The sequence below is a fragment of the Arvicola amphibius genome, chromosome 9, assembly GCF_903992535.2.
Source record: "Arvicola amphibius chromosome 9, mArvAmp1.2, whole genome shotgun sequence".
Taxonomy (NCBI): domain Eukaryota; kingdom Metazoa; phylum Chordata; class Mammalia; order Rodentia; family Cricetidae; genus Arvicola; species Arvicola amphibius.
The window spans coordinates 9,047,015-9,069,324 of NC_052055.2; the positions used below are offsets into that span (position 1 = coordinate 9,047,015).

Below are 22,310 nucleotides of genomic sequence, written 5' to 3' on the forward strand. Positions count from 1 at the left end.
AGAGAAGTTGTAATAAATGATCTTTTATCCAAATGTTATGCTAGCATTTGAGGAAGAAAGGATGGCAATCTCTCAACCTGAGGAACAGATGTTGTCTGTTTGGGAGAGATGGGACCTGCCAGGGTTCTTAGGTATGACCTAAATGTTGTCGCGACAAGACTGTGCCATTTATCAAGCATGGAATCCAGTTTTCTAGAAGAAGAATCTCAAGAATGATTCGATAAACAGTTGTGTAGAAACAAGAACAAGAGGTCTTGGAAGAGACACAGTTTGAACTGATGGGGATGACGCCATCTTTTCTTATGACTTATGACTTAGGTATGGATCTTATCATTCAGAAGTGCAACTGCTGCCTGAACTCCCTTTATTTTCCAAGTGGAAGTAATCAGAGTGGTTTCCTATGTGCCATCATAGAATAAAATGAACCCATATGTGTGAAGTGTTCCAAACAATGCTTGAAACACAGTAAGTAGGGTGTTTTCTGACGACGTCGTTGACTGCTCCAGTATTTACTCTGTTCCAAGGAGCGACCCTCCATCACTGCTCCTCTCCCCACAATACCTCCAGGGGAGAGATGAAATTTCTGTCACCGCTTTACTGAGGAAAAAGATGAACATTTGAAATAGATATGGCCCAGGTCTAGTAAGCTCTCTATGCCCGGGCCGGAATGACTGTTGTGGACTAGGTGAGGATTTTCTCCTAGTAAATTAGAAGAAATTGATGGGAAAGCTGAGAACCAGGGCGTCATCCCCATCAGTTCAAACTGTGTCTCTTCCAAGACCTCTTGTTCTTGTTTCTACACAACTGTTTATCGAATCATTCTTGGGATTCTTCTTCTAGAAAACTGGATTCCATGCTTGATAAATGGCACAGTCTTGTCGTGACAACATTTAGAAATTGCTAGAAAATCAATGCTAAAACTTAAAAGCCAGACTTTAGTACTAGAGGTAAAAACCTGCAATTATTAATCTATATCATAAATCCAAGAATTATTAGATAAAAGACTTGAAAGTTTACCATAAGTCACAGTACTGATTTGAAAAAGATTCAGTGCCACTTTGCCTGTACATCATTCCCTTAAACTTAACTCCACATCTCCCTAAAGAAGATACTTTGCCCACTATAGTAAAGAATCCTATATTAATAAACTCTAGAAGACTAATTTCCATCTCTACATGCAGGGTGACACTGGGAGAAACAGCTTTCTACAACTTCTGAGTAACTAAGAAACCAAATTGATTGACTGTGACATTAGGCAGATAAGATAGAACAATTGTCAGAATGATATTGTAACTTTTGGTGGCAAATCCTGTCTCACTTAAGCTTGTGGTAACAGAGCATCAGTCAACAGTTTGTACTGAACACGACTCAAGCATGGATCACATTAAGTGAGAATCTCCTTGAGTCTTTAATCTTCCTAAATTCTTTATAACAGTATACCCAATAATTCTTCACTTTCACAGAATAAAAAAATTCTGTGCCCCAAAAAATCTTTGGGGGAGAAATCAGCAGAAATTGAGATGATAGATAAGACAATTTCCTTTTTTTTCTAAATATAACTTTTAATTTCAACCATTTTATTCATAGACTTGTTTTAGGACAGAGATAAAAAAAATGCCCTAAAACATTACTCCTGCCACCAAGATCCTCGATGTAAGAGAAGAAAGGAGACACAGCCTTATAATGACATGTGTGATTCAGGCTGGAAGTATGAACCAGGCTCTGGAATTCCAGGGAGGCAGTAAGGCTATGCACAGCATTAGTGAATTCTTTCCCACTCATTTCCTCAATATTTATTTTTCATGCTAGATATTCATGTTGTTCATATTGCTTCATGTATATAGAGTAGAGTAGGCCTCATCGTTCTAGGAAGGAAAGGGAGCCATTGTTCTAGGAAGGAACAGAGTGATAAGTGGGCAAGCAAATGCAAGAACGGGATGGATACAGCTTTTTGCTATCAACAAAAATAAGAATAAAGCAGCAGAACAGGAGAGAGAACACCTTAAAGAATGATTAGTACCCACTCTTCTGTCCAGAATTAACGTCATTGGGTCTCCTTTAAAAATAAAGAAAATATTTACCTCACAAATACTCTGAAACTTAAATAATTCAACAAAGTCCCTAGTGCTGTGGTTAAGATATATTAAATATTGCTACTTTCAAAGGGGGATTATTCGGCTAATTTTTCCATGACTTTCCTATAGTTAAAAATCTCACCAGTCTAATGTAAATTTAGCTGTCATTTTTTGGGCATGCTATTTAAGATAGCTCTTGTGTGTTTATTGAGATAGGGTTCTGTTCTATAGTTGAGTCTGGCCTGAAACTTCTGAACTTCTTGCTTCTACCTGCACAGTGCTGGGTGTACAAGTATGTGCCACCATGTCTGTTTGTTGATATCTCCTATTTCACAGAAGAGTACTGAAGCTGCAAAGGGTAAAATGGCTTGTTCCCTATCACACAGATATGGGTACAACTAGAAATAAAGTAGAGCTCTGTCTCAATAGTTGTCCCCTTATGCATTATATAATTCTTAAATTAGCCTAGACCGTATCATCCAAAAGGGACTTAGTTGTATGCAAATCCATGTCAAAAGCCTGGACTACTACCCAGGCTTCGCAAGCCCTGCTTTGCCTAATAGACCTTACAGATTCAACTGAGTTTCTAGTCCAATAGATAAGAAGATAAATGCAAAAGAAGCCTCATTCTGTACATTGGGTCAATACGATGATGAAGTGGTCACCCCTTAGCAAGGATGCAAATTCCACACAAGGACAGTGAATATAAGCACCCATACATGGAAAAAGTATATGCATATTACTTTGGAATTTCGTATTTTCCTTATGATTAATCACCACACATGCAATTCCTCATATTAAACATACTCCACATTACAGATATCAAAACCCAAAGGAGCTGGGCAGTGGTGGCACACACCTTTAATCCAAGCATTTGGGAGGCAAACCTGTGAGTTTGAGGTTAGTCTGCCTGAAAGAGCTAATCCCAGGACAGACTCCAAAGCTACAGAAATCCTGTCTCTAAAGCCCCCTCCAAAAAAATAGCAAAACAAACAAACAAAAATGAGCTCTGAGTGACGTTGGCTGGTAAGTTAATATAGAAATCCGGTTCTGGTTTTGAACAATGTGTGTAGCACATCAGAGAGCTAAAATAGAGCCAGTTGTGTGGTGCATGCCTGAAATACCATCACCGTCCTCTAGGAAGATACAGTACAGCTTAGGGTACAAGAGACCCTATCTAAAAATAAAAATTAAGAAAAGCTGACATGAAAACGGGTTGAGTTTGCGATTTCTTGAAGGCATGAAACAGAGCTGGGCTGCTGTTTGTTTCTGTGTATTCTTCCAGGCTAGCAAGGAAATTAGCTCTGTAGCTCTAGCAGATTTCACCAAGGTCCAGACTGTTCTGAGTGAGACACATCCCAGGCACTGCCAGTCCTTTGATAAAGGATGGTGTCTAAGAGTTTTAGAAGGAAAAGAAAAACCTAAATGCCCACAAAACTGTTGACAAATTTCAGAGCTTTACTTCTCCGTCATTCAGACTTTAGATTTTAAGACTGGTTTTCCAAGCTTCTAGTGGGCAAACAAAGGACAACAGACCACCGGTGTATATTTCAGTCCCCTCTTGCCAGACCATGACTGTATAGCTAGAAAAGCAAGGGAGAGAGAGAAGGTTGGAAAAAATGTCACCTTCAGAAAGAATCTGCAGAGAACTGTTGAACACCTAGCAGCCAAAATCCCAATTTTCGTGCTAAGAGGACTGACCGTGTAGAACGTCTAAGGCGGGTTCTGTGACATTACCATGCGCGAGAACAGATGGCAACATATACAAGAAAACTTTAAGAGTTTTTTTATTAATGAAGAGTGGGGAAAGGAAAGAAGAGAGGGCACAGACCTCTCTGAAAGAACGTGGTGAAAGAGAGATAGTGTGTGATGGGCATGTCAGCCTTTTAAAGGTAGTTCAGTGCATACATATAGGGGATTATATGGCTACGCCATGCACGCTTATAGATTATGAGACCATGCTGTGCATGTGCGTAGATTACATAGGGCATAAGACCCTAGGGTGACTAGGCAATTTGCCTGAATGCTGCTGGCGCATGCGCAGCCTTGGGACCCCCCCCGAACTGGTAACACCTGGGATGACTAAGCACTTTGCCTGAATGCTATCAGCTGTGGGACCCCAGACACGGTGAAAATCATAACATTCCAAGCAGGATAAAATGTTCAAACTCAGTAACCATGCGCTATAGAGCAAAACTAAGGACGCTGAAGTAAGACGTATGAGGCAGCCTTTCCCAACAGTCAGCATTTTGCTGGTAACTTACCTGGAAAAGATAGCGCATAGAACGGTTCAGGAACAAACCAAACGCACAGCAGATAAAACGTAGCATGGCTCATAAAAAGAAAAATTCAAAGTGACATTTTATTTTCTAAATTCAGATATTATTGTAATTTGAATCTCAATGCTGCCAGCTGAGATTTGCGTTACCCGGCGTGTTTCCAAATATCCAAATATCCACCTCCTGTGAGCAAGAAAACATCCAAGCAACAGGGGAAGAGTCAGCCTTTCATCAGGCAGCATTATCAAGACTAAGTAATCAATCCTGAAACAGTCATGCAGCAATCGTTGCTAGCATTATGGAAAGTTCTGCATGGAGCCTAACTATAGAAGCTACGTAGAACATAATCGCTTGTAACAGAAGAACCCTGAAATAAGACGCATTCAAAAACAGGTCCCAACAGGATATAATGTCACAGTGAGAAAAGAATTTGCCTTGCTATTTACTTCAGGCATTTGGCTCAGTTTAGAAATAATTCATTTCATGCTGGCTTCCTTCTTACATACAGCCGCCATCAACTCCAACTTTAAGCCCAAACTTTTGCTTTGTTTGCTGTTTTGAAAACATCAGAATCAAAATTTAAGGTATTTAATAAAGATAAAAACACTATGCTCTCAAATGTGCATATCTTCTCAAGGTAGCCTTGTACAGTAACATATTAATTTTCTGCCGTCAATTTTACCCTCCACGATGCAAGTGAGGCAGGGCTGATGTCAAGAAAACACACACACATGTGCCATGGAACAACACAGATTCTGTCAGATGTTTTATTTTCTTCCCTTTAGGATGCTAATTCCTGTTACTAGAGGTAGGATATTCTCAGCATCCATTCTGTGTTGCCGTTTTATATAAAAATATGCTTAGAAATTACTACATGTTCCCTCTATAACAGGTACTCAGCTTTCTTGTATGCTAAGAACTGTCAACATAAGTTATCTTTGGTCCTCATTGTCACATAGCTCAAAGTCCCATCCCCATGCCCACTCGATGGGTTTTTGCCTCACATTCATCCTATATCGCACATCTTTGTAAAGCACTGTCCATTTTGCCTAGAAAATCTTGCATACTTATATTGGGTGAGGTGACACTTGTATATTTTCCTGCAAACTGTGGTTGTCACATAGAAAAAGTCACACTATGTGTTGCATAGAATTGGGGCTGGAGAGATGGCTCAGTGGTTAAGAGCACTGGCTGCGCTTCCAGAGGTCCTGAGTTCAATTCCCAGCAACCACATGGTGGCTCACAACCATCTATAATGAGATCTGGCACCCTATTCTGGCATCCGGGCATACATGGAGGCAGAATATTGTATACATAATAAATAAATAAATCTTTTTAAAAAAAGAAATACATTTGCATGCAACCTCAACTCTGGTGTCTTCCTATGGCAGTTCATGTGGCCCTACTAAACCTGAGAGCCTCCTAAGTCCAGTTTCATCTTCTTGTTTGTGTCTTTTAGGGAAAACATCCACCTCAACCTATTCTAGACCTGTGGAGACAAAAAGAAAAACGTTTTTGTTGTATGCACCACTTTCATAATCCTATACCTTTAAAAACCATCTACCACTGTGCCCCATACTTTTAAAAACCCTCTACCAGTTTGCCCCTATATCTTTAAAAAAAATCTACCAGTGTGCCCCTATGCCTTTAAAAACCATCTACCAATGTACCCCTATACCTTTAAAAACCATCTACCAGTGTGCCCCTTTCCTTCAAGCCCTATCTCTCAAGAATTAATTACCAAATACAATTTAAAAATTTATTCTGAATAGAACATTCAATACTGGGTGGCAGGAGTAGTCAAGAAGCCCATGGAATTGCATTTCTGCATGGCTTCCTGTCAAGAGACCCATAAGCGATGTGGAGTGCAGTGTCAGACAGTCATGGTCCCTCCACAGTGAATCATTACTCAGCCTTTATTCATTTTTATTGTGCTTCAGTGGATCTTGAGCTGATTCCAAGACCCTTTCCAGTCTCATCACTCAACTTTTAAACACCAGTGGTGACCTCACACTGGTATGCAGCGCCTCACACCGATTATTGTTTTCAAAACTGAATGTCCAGACATACATCAAAAGAAAGCAGAACACTCTGCTAGGAAAAAAAACAAAACCCAGGGCCCTAATCAGCCTGGAGGCTTGGCTACACTCAGATCTATTTAATTATCAAGTCAGTTTATCCTTCAACTGCCTCAATTAATATAACAAAATGCAAAAGGTCATTGATCATTTTGCTGAAAGCTAAGAGCAAAATATATCCAGTTTCGGAACACTTTGTTAATATGCAGAAAGCAAGAGAACATGGATAGAGTCCAGACACAGAATGTATTGCTGCCCTTTAAAGGATGACATTAGAATATTAAAGGCTAACTGGTTTGTATTCATTAACCAACCATTGCTTTCAGAATGAAGTGTTCTGAAAGTGAGTCTCCCGGTCATAAAAAAAAGTGCGAGAACCACAGCACTTTGCTAATTTAAAGGACTCTTATCTCACACATATTTGGTAAGAATAAACATCTACCCAGCAATACAACCATTCACTGAGCACGTGTTATGGGTTAGACTTCTGTACTGAGGGCTCCTCCTGACTTTTCATCCCCAAGATGTGTTTCCTAAGTGTCATCTTGATTTATTTTTCTTGAGAAATCAAAAGCAGAGCACTGGGCTTATACTATAGCGACTCCAAAATTGGTAAAGAACTTGTTCACAAATTAAGATTTCCTGCTATGATGCCTGGAAAACCACTCATTAAACAAAGAGGTAAAGAGCTGTCAATAGAAACTCTTTAAGGACAGGTTTGGACGTCACCTTTTTAGCCTTAGCAAAGCTCCTCCACACCAGAGAGTACAGCAGAATAGAAGAGAGTACACTGCAAGTTCAAACGTGGGTCCGGGTCTTTGCCCCACGTTCCTGGAAGGCAGACACCAACTAGAAAACCTTGACACTGTCAGCCAGTCTCACCTCCTTCTTCTACTGCAGTCAATCATTGCTACACAAGGCAGTGATGTCTTTGTCTCCTGACAGCAGCGAGTCCCAAGACCACACACAGAATCTTTCCCCCTCGGAATCACTCACAGAATCAAAGGTTAGGCATTTTTCTCAATCATTACAAGAACCCAACTAAATATCCTAGGGAACAGAGGTATGAATCAAAATCCCATGCCTTCCTAGGAAGACTAATAAGTTGATCTCTGACAATTAATTAAAATGTCACCAGGTCCCATGAAACCAGAGCCTAATAAATGATTTGCAATTAATTGCACTGTGTCCTAATAAATGCGAGTTTCCATTACTTTTCATGGCTATTTTCTGCATTTCAATTTTCTTGTTTATTTGTTTCCTTGGGAAGCAGATTGGTGTGAAGGACTCCTGACTGCTTTGTGGCAACTGTTTTTTCCCTAATCAGGACTCTAAATGGAAGACTTCAATTTGGGGATAAAAGACATGTGGGGCAGCATGGAGATTTCAGGGTTGCCAGTGATGTGTGGTAGCAATATCAACTCTTCCAGATTGTCCACAAACAATATCTATAGAAGTACATGTCTTAGTTAGTGAACAGGAAGGGAAAGACAATAAGAACTAGAGTCAAGGGTGTAGGCTCAACAGCTGCTCTGTCACCTGCAGCAGGCTCCTTTTCTCAGCTTCTCTGAGCTCATTTCCCACTTCATCATCAACAAAATGGAAAGACCAACTTCTCCCACAGATGCTCCAGTGATGTGAAAGAAATCAGCTAATTCCAAAGACCTCTGCTATTAGCCATGACTAGAACTCTATTGGATTCTAGAGAATGATTAAAAATAATTTTTTATCTGGGTCTTTTTATAAATTGTGTTGATCTCTTAAACGTGGCTGAAAGAGCAAAAGAGATCCTGTCCCCACTAATGATGGACTGGATACGGTCTCTATCCTGAACACTGTTCCTTCAAGCATCTTATTCCTCATTCTCCCCTGTATCATAAATGTTTTTCTTTATGGAACTGCTTCCTAAGGAAACAAAAATACTGTGCTATAGTCCATCTTTGAAAGAAAGAAAGAAAGAAAGAAAGAAAGAAAGAAAGAAAGAAAGAAAGAAATTAAGAAAGAAAGAAAACTGATTTTTCTCTCCCCTCTCCAGTAAGCCCATGATTTCTCTACTCCCCTTAAAAGAAAAACATGTATAAATATTTCCATGACTAAAGCCACTTCTCTTTCTCTTTTGAATACACTCCAAACAGGCTTGCCTGAAAAAGTGTGTGTGTGTGTGTGTGTGTGTGTGTGTGTGTGTGTGTGTGTGTGGTGTATACAGTGTCTGGACAAACAGAAAAGGAACATGGACTGTGATTCCCTATAGCTGGCGCTTAAAAGGGCTGTGAGCCACCTGATGAGCGTACTGGGACCCCTATCCTGGAAGAGCAGCAAACATTCTTAACCACTGAGCATCCTTCCAGGCCCTCGTCTTCTATTTTTAAGAACAGCATAAAAAATGGATCCCAACTATTTTGGTTTCACCTCACTCTGTGTCTTTCTTGCATTCTAATATATCTGTAAAGTCAATTAGTGTTTTTGCTTTGTATCATAATGAGAATTATCTTTCAAAGTTAAAGGAGTATTTCATATTATTATATAAGATACCAGTTTTAAAAGGTACCAACCAGTAGTTTTACTGCTATAGATGAAACAGAAGTAAAAGGTAAGAGAAAGAGCCACAATCAATCACATACAACTTAGACTCCAAAGTTTCATAGCTGTAGCAGTGACTGCAACTAAATATTTAAAGTATGAATAAAATTAATGTAATATGTATGCACTATGAAATAGTATTCAGCAATGAAAAGAAATAAGCAACCAATACAACGCTGCAGTACGGGTCACTGAATATCTCAACCTGTGCACGACTGACTGTATGTTTCATTCATATAAAATATTTGAAATAGGTAACTCTATAAGATTACTACTTAGATTAGTAGTGGCCTAGGCTTTGGAAAAGAGGAAGCGGGGAGGACATGATCGCTAAAGGGGAGCACTCCACCTGCTTTTTTTGTCTTGTCAACTCACTTCACCTCCGTAATGAAAGAGAAAGAATATACTTCTGGTATTGTTCATTAGAACATCTACAAAGTGTGAACTAAGGAAGTTGGTCTCTATCAAACAACAAGAGACCTAAAGCTTGTTAAATGTGTAAAATATTGCATCTAAAGAAAATCAATTAGTTATTATCTGCACGCAAAGATGATCTCTGCAATAATTACGTACATTCATCATGTTGTTGGGAAATTATGATCTCTCTATAATGCCCTTAATGGGAGGTTAGAATTTCATGGTGCTTTAGGGTTTCTAAGTCCCACCCCACTCATTATTTTAATCCCTCAATAACTCTGTGAAGTGAAGAAAACATAACAGGCAGATCTTCAGATGTCCAAATGGAACAATAACTTGATTACGATCTTAAAACTACTTGTAGAATCAAAGCCAGGTGATCTTACCATAAGTCCAATGCAAGCAATGCCAGATTTCACTGAGCACCAAGTTAAGAAGAATCTGCTAAAAGAGACCCTTGATCATCTCACTCCAGCAGGACCCCATCCCCTGCTCTGAAAACTGGCAGACACAGTACAACCTCCAAGTGGTTATAATCTTTTCAGTTCTGATTAGAAATATGCAATACTCGTGTGTTACCTGATACTGAGGAGACATGCCACAGCTGCTGCAACTTTTCTGCATCTTAAAGCACAATTATGTTATCACATTTGATGATGGAAGGTACTATGATCCCATCTTACAGGTGGCCTATGAGGAAGTCTAGGATAATTTCCTACAGCTAAGGAGATGGAGTTAGAAGCATGTCTCACAGTATTTGTCACAGACACATTTGGAAGCAGCAAGGAAAGCCTTAGCTGGATGGATCCCACCTACTGTTCAAGTGGGGGGGGGGCTCCTGACAGCATCGCTTTCCAGGTACTTAGAGGTCCCAATAGGTTGGGACGTTTTTTCAATCAGAGAAATTTGTCTTAAAGTTTCTAGGAGTTCTTCAGATAGAAAGCCCTGGACATACTTGGGTTTTCTAATGCTTAGGGACATCCTTCAACAAAGAGTAGCAGGCAGCTGGTGAATAAATGTCCTTTGTGACAGATAATTCTGGAATACAGAATTTGAGTTCAGTTGTCCAAGCAAGAGCTATCTCAACTAAACTCCTATTTTGTTCTTTCCTCCTGGGTCACATTCTTCTCTGTTCCCTCAATTCTACTTTCTGGGTTAAACTCTACAAAAAACCAACCTGACTGAACGCAGTCTTAAACTACATCTTAGAAAACACAGCTGGGGGTGGGAAGAAGGTGGCAGGATCAGCTTGATTTGTTTCTATTGGTGTCTGTACTGCATCTCTCTGTTTCTCCACAGGTTACCAAGATGCTGGCAGTGGTTGTAATTCTGTTTGCCCTTTTATGGATGCCCTACAGGACTCTTGTGGTTGTCAACTCATTTCTCTCTAGCCCTTTCCAGGAAAATTGGTTCCTGCTCTTTTGCAGAATTTGCATTTACCTCAACAGTGCCATCAACCCAGTGATTTACAACCTCATGTCTCAGAAATTCCGTGCAGCCTTCAGAAAGCTCTGCAATTGCAAGCAGAAGCCCACAGAGAAACCGGCCAGCTACAGCGTGGCTCTAAATTACAGCGTCATCAAGGAGTCAGACCGGTTCAGCACAGAGCTGGATGATATCACCGTCACTGAGACTTACGTGTCAACCACAAAAGTGTCATTTGATGACACCTGCTTGGCTTCTGAGGTAACCTTTAGTCAGAGCTGATTCATGAATGAGAAGAAAGTGAATCATAGTCAATGAGAATCTGTGCTGGGATCTATGAGAGGGAAAACAGTTACCCTGGAGACACAGCAGGCAGGCTTGCCTTTGATTCTACACGTCTTGGCCCTGCATGCTTTAACCCATGACAGTGTTTTTCACTTTCTTTCTTTCCAAACTAGAATCACAAAACAGGGTCTGTCTCTGAAGGGGATAAGCGATAGAAACTAAAGGGTGGTTCACTTTCATTTAAAGTGAGAAATTCTTCTCTTTCCTGGGGTAAAGACATTGCCATGAACTCTAGACAATAATTTAAATTCTTCACAAAAACCTTATCAAATGTGATTTCATACACACATGCTCCAAATATCTACACATTTTGCAATTTGAAAAAAAATGTGATTTTTAAGTGGTTTAATTTAGTATTTCATTTAACAAAGTTCAGTACTGTTTCGTGAATACCTAAACTACATATTTTAAAAATGAGCTAGAAACTCAAAATACCACCAAATCATAAACATGAGGATTTGATTTGAAGCAGACCTAAGTTTTGTCAGCTCTTAGGTTTCCGAAATGACGAGTGGAATAAAGGCAAGCCCAGTCTAAACTTTCGTGAAGCTACCACCTAACACACAATGAAATTTAAATATATAGCAAGTGCCAGGCGGGGTGTTTAAAACATGGTTTCACTTTTTTTCTCAAAACCTTTAAAGCCAAAATCCCTTTGAACCTTCTTGTTCATAAGCTAATGAGCTATGTCAAGCAAATTCTTCCAGGTGGGCCATGCTTAAAAGTCTGAAGCAGTTTCTGAGGTTCAGCTGTTTGAAATCAGTCAAATTCTGGCTATTTTGTCTCAAGGCAAAGACACCCGACTCTGAGTCGGACTTTAGCTTGCTTCCAATTGTCTTTCACTGCTCTCCCTTGTCATTTTTCAGACTTACTTCACCTCAAATAGTTAGGATATTGTGTTTACAGATTCTAAATTAAAACACTGCAAACCTCCTGAGTTTATTTTAAACTGATTTCAGCCTATTATTGCTAGCTCACCTGTACAGGTTGAACTTTGACCTAGCCTTCTAGTTTTTATTAGACAGGTATGAATGTACCTCTACCCAGGAGGCTTAAAGATATTATTTTAATCCTCTTCAAATAACTCATCCACTGGGATAAAGTCAATCAGATACTGAAGACTATAAATTGGTCTTGGTGATAGCTTCGTAATCATTAATTTTTAATAGTTGGGCCTAAAAGCCATATTTTTAAGGGCCCCATAAAGCTGTCACTTTCCTCTCTCTAGCATATATCTTTAGTTTATGGTTTTTCTTTAAAGTTTATTTGATAATGCTAATTAACCCTTTAAACCTTCTTAATAAAGAATATATAGAGTTCATGGGGATCCTGTCATCCAGGATCCAATCCAGGTATGCTTGTATGAAATTTTCTTTCTCTACTCCAGAAAGACATTTTTCTTTTTCCACATTATCAGTAAAAAGATGCAATCAAAAATTTACAGAAAGGACCAGAAGTTTACCTACATAACACTAAGCAATCTATTTCATTTAATTTCTATTCTGGATTAATTACTATTGGAGAATTATAGAGAGGAAAATAGAATGACCCAACCTCAATTCACTTAAGTACATATTTAGGTGCAAGAAAATACACATCCACATGTACAAAAATTTATGTAAAAGAGAATTGGAATATATTAAACGTCGTATATTAGGAAGAGGAAATAATATTATTGAACATCTACTATGTGTTTGACACACTGGTGTACTCTTAAACACCATTATCTCAGTTACCGTGTCTTCAAACATCATGTGGCAACTACAGAGAGGAAATAATTTTTTCCTTTTGTAAAGTTGATAATTAAATTATTGTGATCCAGTGGCCACACAATACATACAGACACATATGATTAACAGTATCAGATATTGCAAACAACATGTTTAACATAATATACATATATACGCATGATAAATCCACTTTTCTGACCTTAGAACACTTAATACATAGCCTCAGTTTTTCCCTTTTAAGTTTTGAAAAGTTGTTTGTTAGCCTTTTTTTTAGATCAGATGAGAAATTCAAAAGAATTCAGTCCATAGTGTTTCACCTTCAAAAGGGGAAATGCCATTATAAAAGTAAATGTTTCTGTGTAATGTCCAACAGATAGCTGAATTTACACCAAGGAGGTATAACTTTCTAAAATATTCAATATCGTGCTGCATTAACTCATAAAGTATCTCCATAGATGATCAACACTATATATCATCAAATGGAAACTAAAAGACTAAATTAAGATGTGCTGGTGTAGAGAAATTATCTTATTAAGAGACTCCCTAAAGTTCCTAGAGTTGTAATATTACTTCTAATTCTGTTAATTGCTGAGGGGCTTTGGGGAGATTGCACACCTGAGGAAAGCGGATAAAGATTCCCTTAGGGTTTCTTCCTCTGTTTGGGCAAACCTTTCAAGTTTAACACAGATCACAAGTATTCTACATGCTGAAGTTTAAATGGGAAATATTCAAATCCCATGAACATTTCTAAGTGGGTGAAATGTGCAGAATTATGGGTACACCTTGATAACCTACCCAAAACAATGAGTGGTTTGTGTGAACAGCTTAGCAAAGCCATGCAAAGGAACGCGGAATGGAACCAGGTTTTAAGTCGCTAGTGGAGCTGTTTCATGGAGGGCACATATCTTAGCAAAGCGAGCGCTACACCGTTCTGGTCTCTTCTTTAAAAATGTGGACCCACTAGTGATGTCATTCTAATCTACAAATGATAAGTTGGAAGAATTAACTTTTAAGGGGACAATAATTTGAATTATTAACCCATAGTTCTATTAATTTTACAAACAACATATTCAGTATTATTTTCCTTCCGATTCAACTCCTAGAGGGGATGGGGTGTTGCATGTGAAGTCAGGAAAGCATATAGGATTGCAAGAAGACTAGGAAGCACCAAGCTGAAGAAACATTTCAAATATTTAGAACCATTCTGGAGACAAGGACACAAACTTGAGCCTCTGAAGCAATTTATTTTAAATTTCTTCAGCTGGTAATGAATAAATATATACAAAAACAAACACTGTACTGAACAAATATAAAGTGTTACACTAGCAAACACACACACACACACAATCTTGTAGAACACTATTGATAGTTGTCTCCCTGTTCCCTCCATTCAAACTCTCATCCTTCCACAAGTACCACTTTACACAGAGCAGGAAAACTCTGCTAAACTTCCTCAAAGAGCAAATGTGGACCTGAAGTATCTTAAGTGAATGTACAAATGTTCTGTTGAAAATAATAAGTATAGGAAAATATTATGCAAATTCTAATTTTTATAAATGTATTAATTAATGAAAAACTGGCCTGTTACTTCTACAATTTCTATTTAGGTTTGCCATGATTTGTATAGTAGGAATAATGTGGAATTGATACGTTTAGAGATATGAAAATGATATGACGAATATGAATAGAGACCTGGCACTTCACAAGCTGCAGTCAGAAACCTGGAAAAGAACATTAAATATATCTAAAAACTATTGCTAAAATTTTATGAGAGACAAACGAGTCTTTTCTATTCTTACAAAACTTACCCCAAAATGAAGGAAAGCAGTTCTGTGTGATATAACCTAAGATAGCAACTCTTAGGCAGTATTTAGAATGCAGATTAGAGTCATAGGAACTATAGCCTAAACCAGTCCTTAATATTCCACCTGCTAAGAGCTAAGCTGACTTGATAGAAGGGTTATTTACATATGCTACTTTAATGGACTATAATTAGGAATAACTATTTTCACTCTTCTTTTTACTTTCCACAAAATAAAGAAGACCATAAAAGACACTGGAAGGTTTTCCTTGTGTGTTTATTTTATAATTATCATCTTAAATCATTCAGCAGTTGACGTCATTCAGGAGAGTTGCATACTGGGATACAATTTACTATTAAGATTTTTCAACAGCAAATGGACTGCATTGACTGGCAAGTTTAATCCGTATCATTCTTAATTCAATACCCAAATAATATCCTTTGACAAGAGTGATCATGGATGTTTGTATCCAATATTATCAGACCAAACAAGATGTAATCTGCCTTCTTTTATACAAAGCACCTATATGCTAACCAAATAGAATATGGTTTTTTCATATTTTAAGAATTCTGTCTAGAAACACTGAAAAAGGCTGGGACATGTAATACTAAGTTAGCACATTGTCCAAAACTATCAAATCTGGATGTAACAAGACAAGAAAAGAATTTAGTGACCAATAAACTACATAGTCACATAATGATGGCTTCCAGTATTGATAGAGGCCCACACCATAGAATCTCAGCTGAAATAATGGAAATGTTATTTCAGCAGGAAATGAAATAATGGGTATTGAAAGTAATACTAAGAGGCTGGTAACCAGTAGTGTTAACCAGTTGTGTTAGTTAGCATTCCTGCAAGCATTTAAGTGACTCTTTCTTTCTTTCTTTACAGAAAAATGGATCCCATTCATGTGCATATTCTTTGACTGCCAAACAGGAGGAAATATAAACTTCCTCACGAACATCTTGGACCAGTATTAATAAAGGTGAAATCTTTCCATAAAAGAAACAAGTACAGTACGACTCAGAATAAGTTTGTTCCAACTGACCAAAGGCCTTCGTCCAAAAGTCAGTAAGGACATCATGATACTGACAGGGTACAGGATGGCACAATAAGAAATCAAGCATTTAATCCCTATGAGTACAAGCTACTCCTGTTTTGATATACATAAAAATTACTGGAGAGTTTATCTTAATATGTGCTTTGTCTATCTCTGTCTCAAGAAATTATCATTTACTGAGGACTCTGAGCTCGGCCTGAAAGTCACATTGTTCTGAGTCTCCACAATGTACCCTTCAAGAATCTTGAATACTGAATAACTCTGAATAAGCAAATAAAAAGAAAATGTCTTTAGGACAAATTCATTTCATCTTCACAGCCCACAAATTAAAGTCAGACCATGACTTTGACATTGGCTTTCTGCTGAATGATTGAATAAGTAAATCAGTGAATCTCCAACCAAAAAAATATAACCTAGAGGGGCTGTGGTGGAATGTTCCTTTAACCCCAGCACTTGAGAGGCAGAGACAGGCAGATCTCTGCGAGTTTGAGGCCAGCCTGATCTATAGAATGAATCCAGGACAGGCTCCAAAAAGCTACAGAGAACCTTTGTTTGAAAACCACCCCCCCCCAAAAAAAACAAAAAGAAAATATAACCTAAAATCTTTATGCTGCCTGATTTTCCTGTAGATTTATCTTTACAATTATGTAACTTCTTTATTGAATGTTTTTATTGTCTTAAACCATTTTCTTGGCTCATTAAAATGTATTATAATTGTGCCACGTGATGATGACAACCACCCCTTGTGTATACACCGTGAGTGCGACCTTGTGTATACACCGTGAGCACGACCTTGTGTATATACCATGAGCACGACCTTGTGTATACACTGTGAGTGCAAACTTCAATAGCATCCTCACATCTGTCACCTAATTTAGTAATGATCAAGATTACTACATTGTCTGTTTGCTCAGAGAGTGATAACAGATTATCACTAAAATGCGAATAAAATGAATAAAACATTGCAGAATACGTAATAGAAAGACAAGCTATATGATTTCATACTGCAAACATTAGAATTCCTCTAGGGGAATAGACTATCAGCGAGTCCTAGAGTCATGTGAAGGATTTTATAAAGAAGATTGGATTTCTTTTAAGGATAGACTTGGTTTAGATAGTCAAGAAAAGACAATCCGTACAAGAGAAAGAAAATGAATAAGTGCAGGTTAAAAGGAATCAACTCTAGTTATTAAGGCTGTTTCCAGTGTGGTATGATCATCAGAAATTAGTTAAGGTAAGCCACTAGCAGAAAGGAAAGGAAGAGAAATAAAGGACTTCCTAATATTTATATTGGATGAGGAAATAGTCACCCAGACACCATAGGTAGGTGTGTATATAAATAAGCTATTGTGTATTTTCTAAACCTTGTGAATTTCATTTGCTATCTACAGAAAATATAGTATACTATTTGTCTTCTCTGTGTTACAATTCTGAAAGTATTCTTAAAGACACAATTTTCCAAGTAAAAACTATATTATATATGTGCATATTTTTTTCTATACACATTGTCATCATCTATGGAAAAATATTTATTTATGTATATATGATTCAGAGGTCCCTAACAGCCATGAAGTTATCCAGTTATGCTATATATAGAGATCAATGCCAGCTCATAGGCCCTTGGTGAACCTAAGCATCCATATAAATTGTGAAACTGAGAAGCAGTGCATAGTTTTATAGTCCCTCGACCTGCTGACTTGCATGTTGCTTACATTGTGTAGCTGAATGCTTTGCTTTCTTACAATGTACCTCAGAAGACTTTGGTTTCCTTTTATCAGTTGTAGAGAGCTGTGTGCCAATTCATCTCATTGCTTGGAAGTTAACAATTGTGTCCATGTGGGCACAGATTCTTCTTTGAGAATGTTCCATATTTTGTGTCCTCTCTACAGTGGGAAACTATCTGTTTCTTGCATGTGTATGCCAAGCAATAAAGCATAAAACTGAAAGATCCATGTCCTTTGGTTTCTTTTCTTTGAAATCATCCTTTTTGGATATAGCTTAACTCTAGAACATTTGCCCCAAACATTTCATATTGATACACTGTTATCTGGCATGTGCCACCGATTGTTTTTCCAGGTAATTGTATGTAAATGCATAAGTAAATACTTTTCAATATTAGTAAGAAATTTCATGTGTATTGATTCAACAATGACTAGCTCATGCTATCCATGATCACACTGACGTTAATGAGTTCATTTAATGTTAATATTAGATGAGGAGAAAATTACATTCATTAACAAATAGTTGAAGTTCGGGAACCTGTTTGGAGTAGTTACTTCAAATATTTTTTTTCTTTTTTTTTTTTTTTTTGGTTTTTTTTCAAGACAGTGTTTCTCTGCAGCTTTTTTAGAGCCTGTCCTGGACCTAGCTCTTGTAGACCAGGCTGGCCTCGAACTCACAGAGATCCGCCTGCCTCTGCCTCCCCGAGTGCTGGGATTAAAGGCGTGTGCCACCACCGCCCGGCTACTTCAAATATTTCTTATTGTCGTCTTTTCGCCACTAGCAAAGTATACTCAAACATTTGTATGTAAAGCAGATTGCTCTGGTTTTCATTCAATTCCAAATAATCTCAGACAGTGCTGCAACTGGAGAAACAGGCTTAGCCAACACCTAGAACACTCCACCAGCAAACAGATAAAATGTGCTTTAGCATACGAGAGGTAATTCATGCTCAAGTAAATCTCAACTTTGTCTGGATGACCCAGTTCTTTCACAACTGTACACAGAGGTTTAATTGTGAGTAAGTGTGTGTGTGTGTGTGTGTGCTTGAAGCCTTGTAATTTTCAGAGGGCAAGAGAAGATTCACTTAGTTGCTTCGAGATTATGAATCACTAATACTATTCACCATTCAAAGATACTTTTTTATACAGTGATGCATAACACCTTAAGTTTTTTAAGTTTTCAACTATCTAGGATAATTAGCTTCATGAGATTTTACCAAGATATGTATCCCCCTCTTCTAGACCTCCTGAAAATGGCAATAAAAACTGATGAGAGCCGGGCGGTGGTGGCGCACGCCTTTAATCCCAGCACTCGGGAGGCAGAGGCAGGCGGATCTCTGTGAGTTCGAGACCAGCCTGGTCTGCAAGAGCTAGTTCCAGGACAGGCTTTAAAAGCTGCAGAGAAACCCTGTCTCGAAAAACCAAAAAATAAAAAATAAAAAAAAACTGATGAGAGCACAATTGCTCACCAAGGTCAGCCAAAGGCAGTAATTTTCTCAGTACCTGGGACACGGTGGACTGGCCCTTCAAGAATCTTTTACTAGTGGGTGAGGATGGATGGGTGTATTAAAGAAGAGACTGCAATGAAGATGAACCATGGCATATGACACATCCTAGCTACAGTGCGGATCCCCCACAGACACCGAGAAATCTTAAAACTCCTCAGATTCAAACAACATTCAGTCATTGCAGTAACTTTAAAATAACTGCAGTTTCACAATTTAATTGTGATATGAAAGCCATTTGCCGTCCCCATCCCTTTCTCACAATGTCTTTTCTGCTGACGTATCCGTTGTAAAAGGTGACATTTATCATGTCATTGTGAATAAGTCCACGTTGGTAGTGGCGGCATTTGTTGGTGCCTTGCTCCCTGATGGCACTGTGCTTCTGTGATTTAGTCACAGCTGTGGTAGACAGACTCCCACACCCTGCAGTTCTTCCCTGTTGAGAAAAGTGAGGTGAGAACCTCGCTGGCCAGCACATGGTTCCAAGCTATGGGAAGCCTTCGGTACAAACTCAGTAGCCTAGAATTTCAAGGGAGTTAAGACACCTGGGAAAAGCAATCACATAGAGAAAGATGAAACCTAGTGGGAAATGGCCATACCTTCTGGTGGAATACTTCCGAAGTGGCTGTGCATGGCTAAGCTTCCACTGTCCATACGGAAAACAATCCCCAAACACCTTCCTTTCTCTTTCATCTGACCATCCTCACTGCTTGCCCTCTGCTTTCTAAAGAACCTCCAACACGAACCATCTGTTTCCAAATCCTTCTTGAATGATCCACTTTATGGCCCCATCAACCACCAATGTTATAATAGTTTTTAAGTTTTAAATTCAACTGTTCTCTTCATTATCTGTAATGGAGCCTGTGAACATTTGACTCTCAGAGACTGTAATAAATACATATAAAATAAAAATGGAAAACCATAATGTATGAATGAACTAAAAGGGTTGAATTACATTTAAAAGTTGTCTTAGATAACTGACCATCGCGTGTATTTTTTTTCCAATGGAATGTCAAGAATGAGGTATGACTCTGAAATCAGGCTACTTTCATCCAAATGGGATACTTAGTTGGCTATGCCTCACTTCCTAACTAAGACATATTCCTGAAAATATAAAGCATGATGATAATAATGATAATAACAGTAACAATATTATCTTACTAATTTTTTTCTGGTTTAGAATAATGTCAATAGCTGGAACTGTTCTGTATATCTAAAATTATCCAAAAGAATATGCTTGCTAAGAAAAACACAAGCAAAAAAAAAAAATATTAGCAATGAATGTCCATTAAGTTCCATCTAGAATGCTTCCCCTATATGCTCCAAAATTATTTTAGCACCAAGATAGATGCTTTCAAACATTAGCCAAATGGCAGAATTATGCAAACCTCCTTCTCAAAATGACTAACAATGTTCCTAACTGTCAAACACAATTTAAGTGCAGCAGGCAGGATCTTCGTGAGTGCATTGCACTTGAGTCAGATGGCTCTTTATTTCCTTATGTAGCAGCATAAGCCAGGAAAGAGCCCGCAAGAAAAATAGTCCCCCATACAATTGTCAGATGTATAAAATAATATCAAATAAAAGAAAACAAATTTTCCATTTAGTCCATACCTATATTACGCAATCATCATATGTGATGTGTCCTCCATATGACCTTTGGGAATCCTTATGTTCTCAGAAGCTAGAAATTACCTAAAAGAGTTTATAATGACTCTGATTTTTTCCATGATAGCCTTAGAAAATTTTACATTGATGATTTAAAAAGGGGTGTTTCAATTTTTAGCTCATTCTCCAGTCCGTAAAGTACATCCTGGAGATGGTAGGTTTATTAATTGTGGTAATTTTCAAGTTTTATGGAACACTAACTCTAACTACTGGACAAAAAAAAATCTAAAAAGCAATTTGCAATAGCAACAAGCACAGTATTTAAATCCAGTTCCTTATTGTTGAACAAAGTTCTACAAAAATATATAGAAATGATACTTCTAACCAAGTAGATGAGGGCAAGAAAAATGATAATTATTTTTAAAAGCAAGGATTAGTGAAAATGTTTCCAAATCACATATTTTTGCCTTGGGTTTATTGAATAAAAAGAAAATATTTTAGCATTTAATACTAAAATATTTTTATATGAATAAGAAGTTAATCATGATCAATCATTTTCTCTGGAATGAGTTGCACTGACTAACAGAAATATTTGGGATAACTGAAAGAGCCAACACATTCACTTGGAATGTCAAGAATATTCTTCTTAATGTAAAGATGTAAAGAACGCACAAGCAAATTTTCCATTGCCAGATGGAAGTTGCTGAACTTTCTCACCTATGGAACATCTGGGGTGTCGCTCACAATTGCTCTTATGTTTGCTAACATGTCATAGCAGAGAAGACAGTTACCATGAATTGTTATACTTTATTTTATTATGTCATAAGGTTGGAAATTTTATAGAAATTAGTACTGCTGTGTCTTATGATTGGCATTACGTAATCAGATAGAATAATATAATGGAAACACAAAAGGCTGAGGTGCTGTATCGAAACTGATAACTGCAGGAAGCAAGCCCTGAGAGAGAAGATGAACTGAGAACTAAGTTAGCTTTAGAAGCAGAGTGGAAGCCCAGACCTGTGGGATAACAGCTTTGTAATGTACATTATATTGCATGTCGGCATGTATTGTTTATTAAGCTTGTTGCAAGCAGACATTGAAAGTGAGTGGGATTCCCCATTCCAGACTCTAGAACATGTATTTCATGTGTACCCCAAGACTCCTTGATTAGGATTTGCCTGGGCAACTGATCCTGAAACAGGGAGATAAAATTTTTTTGACCTCGTAATATATTACTTTACTTTCTTTTTTTTATTATTAAAAATTTCCGCCTCCTCCCCGCCTCCCGATTATCCCCTCCCCCCTCCACCCCCCCTCCCTCTCCTATCCAGAGAGCAGTAAGGGTTCCCTGCTAAAATTTAACAAAAGAGAACAAAAGGGAAATAGAGAGATGGCTCAGCAGGTAAGAGCATTTGTTGCTCTTCTAAAGTTCTAGGTCTGAGTCCCAGCATCCACATGACAGCTCACGAGTGTGATTCTAGTTCCACGGGATCAGACACTTCCATGGGCACTACACATACAAATGTCCAAAAGGCATGTATACACACAAAATAAATAAATCTAAAAAAAATCTCAAAAGTTAAAATTATATTCATAATAATAGCTAAAAGGTATTCTAACCAGAGTTACTATTGTTAATCTCATAATATAAAAAATGCATGGGGCGAAGAGAATGTACAAATTCA

General features: G+C 38.0%; 1 protein-coding gene across 1 annotated transcript in view; it reads left to right on the plus strand.

Moving 5' to 3' along the window:
- The window catches only part of Trhr (thyrotropin releasing hormone receptor), a 30,259-nt gene extending 14,580 nt beyond the window's left edge, over nucleotides 1–15,679 (plus strand). The window contains exons 2-3 of the mRNA XM_038344273.1: nucleotides 10,729–11,115; nucleotides 15,623–15,679. Of these exons, the coding sequence (XP_038200201.1) occupies nucleotides 10,729–11,115; nucleotides 15,623–15,679 (444 nt within the window). The remainder of the gene's footprint in view (nucleotides 1–10,728; nucleotides 11,116–15,622) is intronic.
- The last annotated feature ends 6,631 nt before the right edge of the window (nucleotides 15,680–22,310 follow it).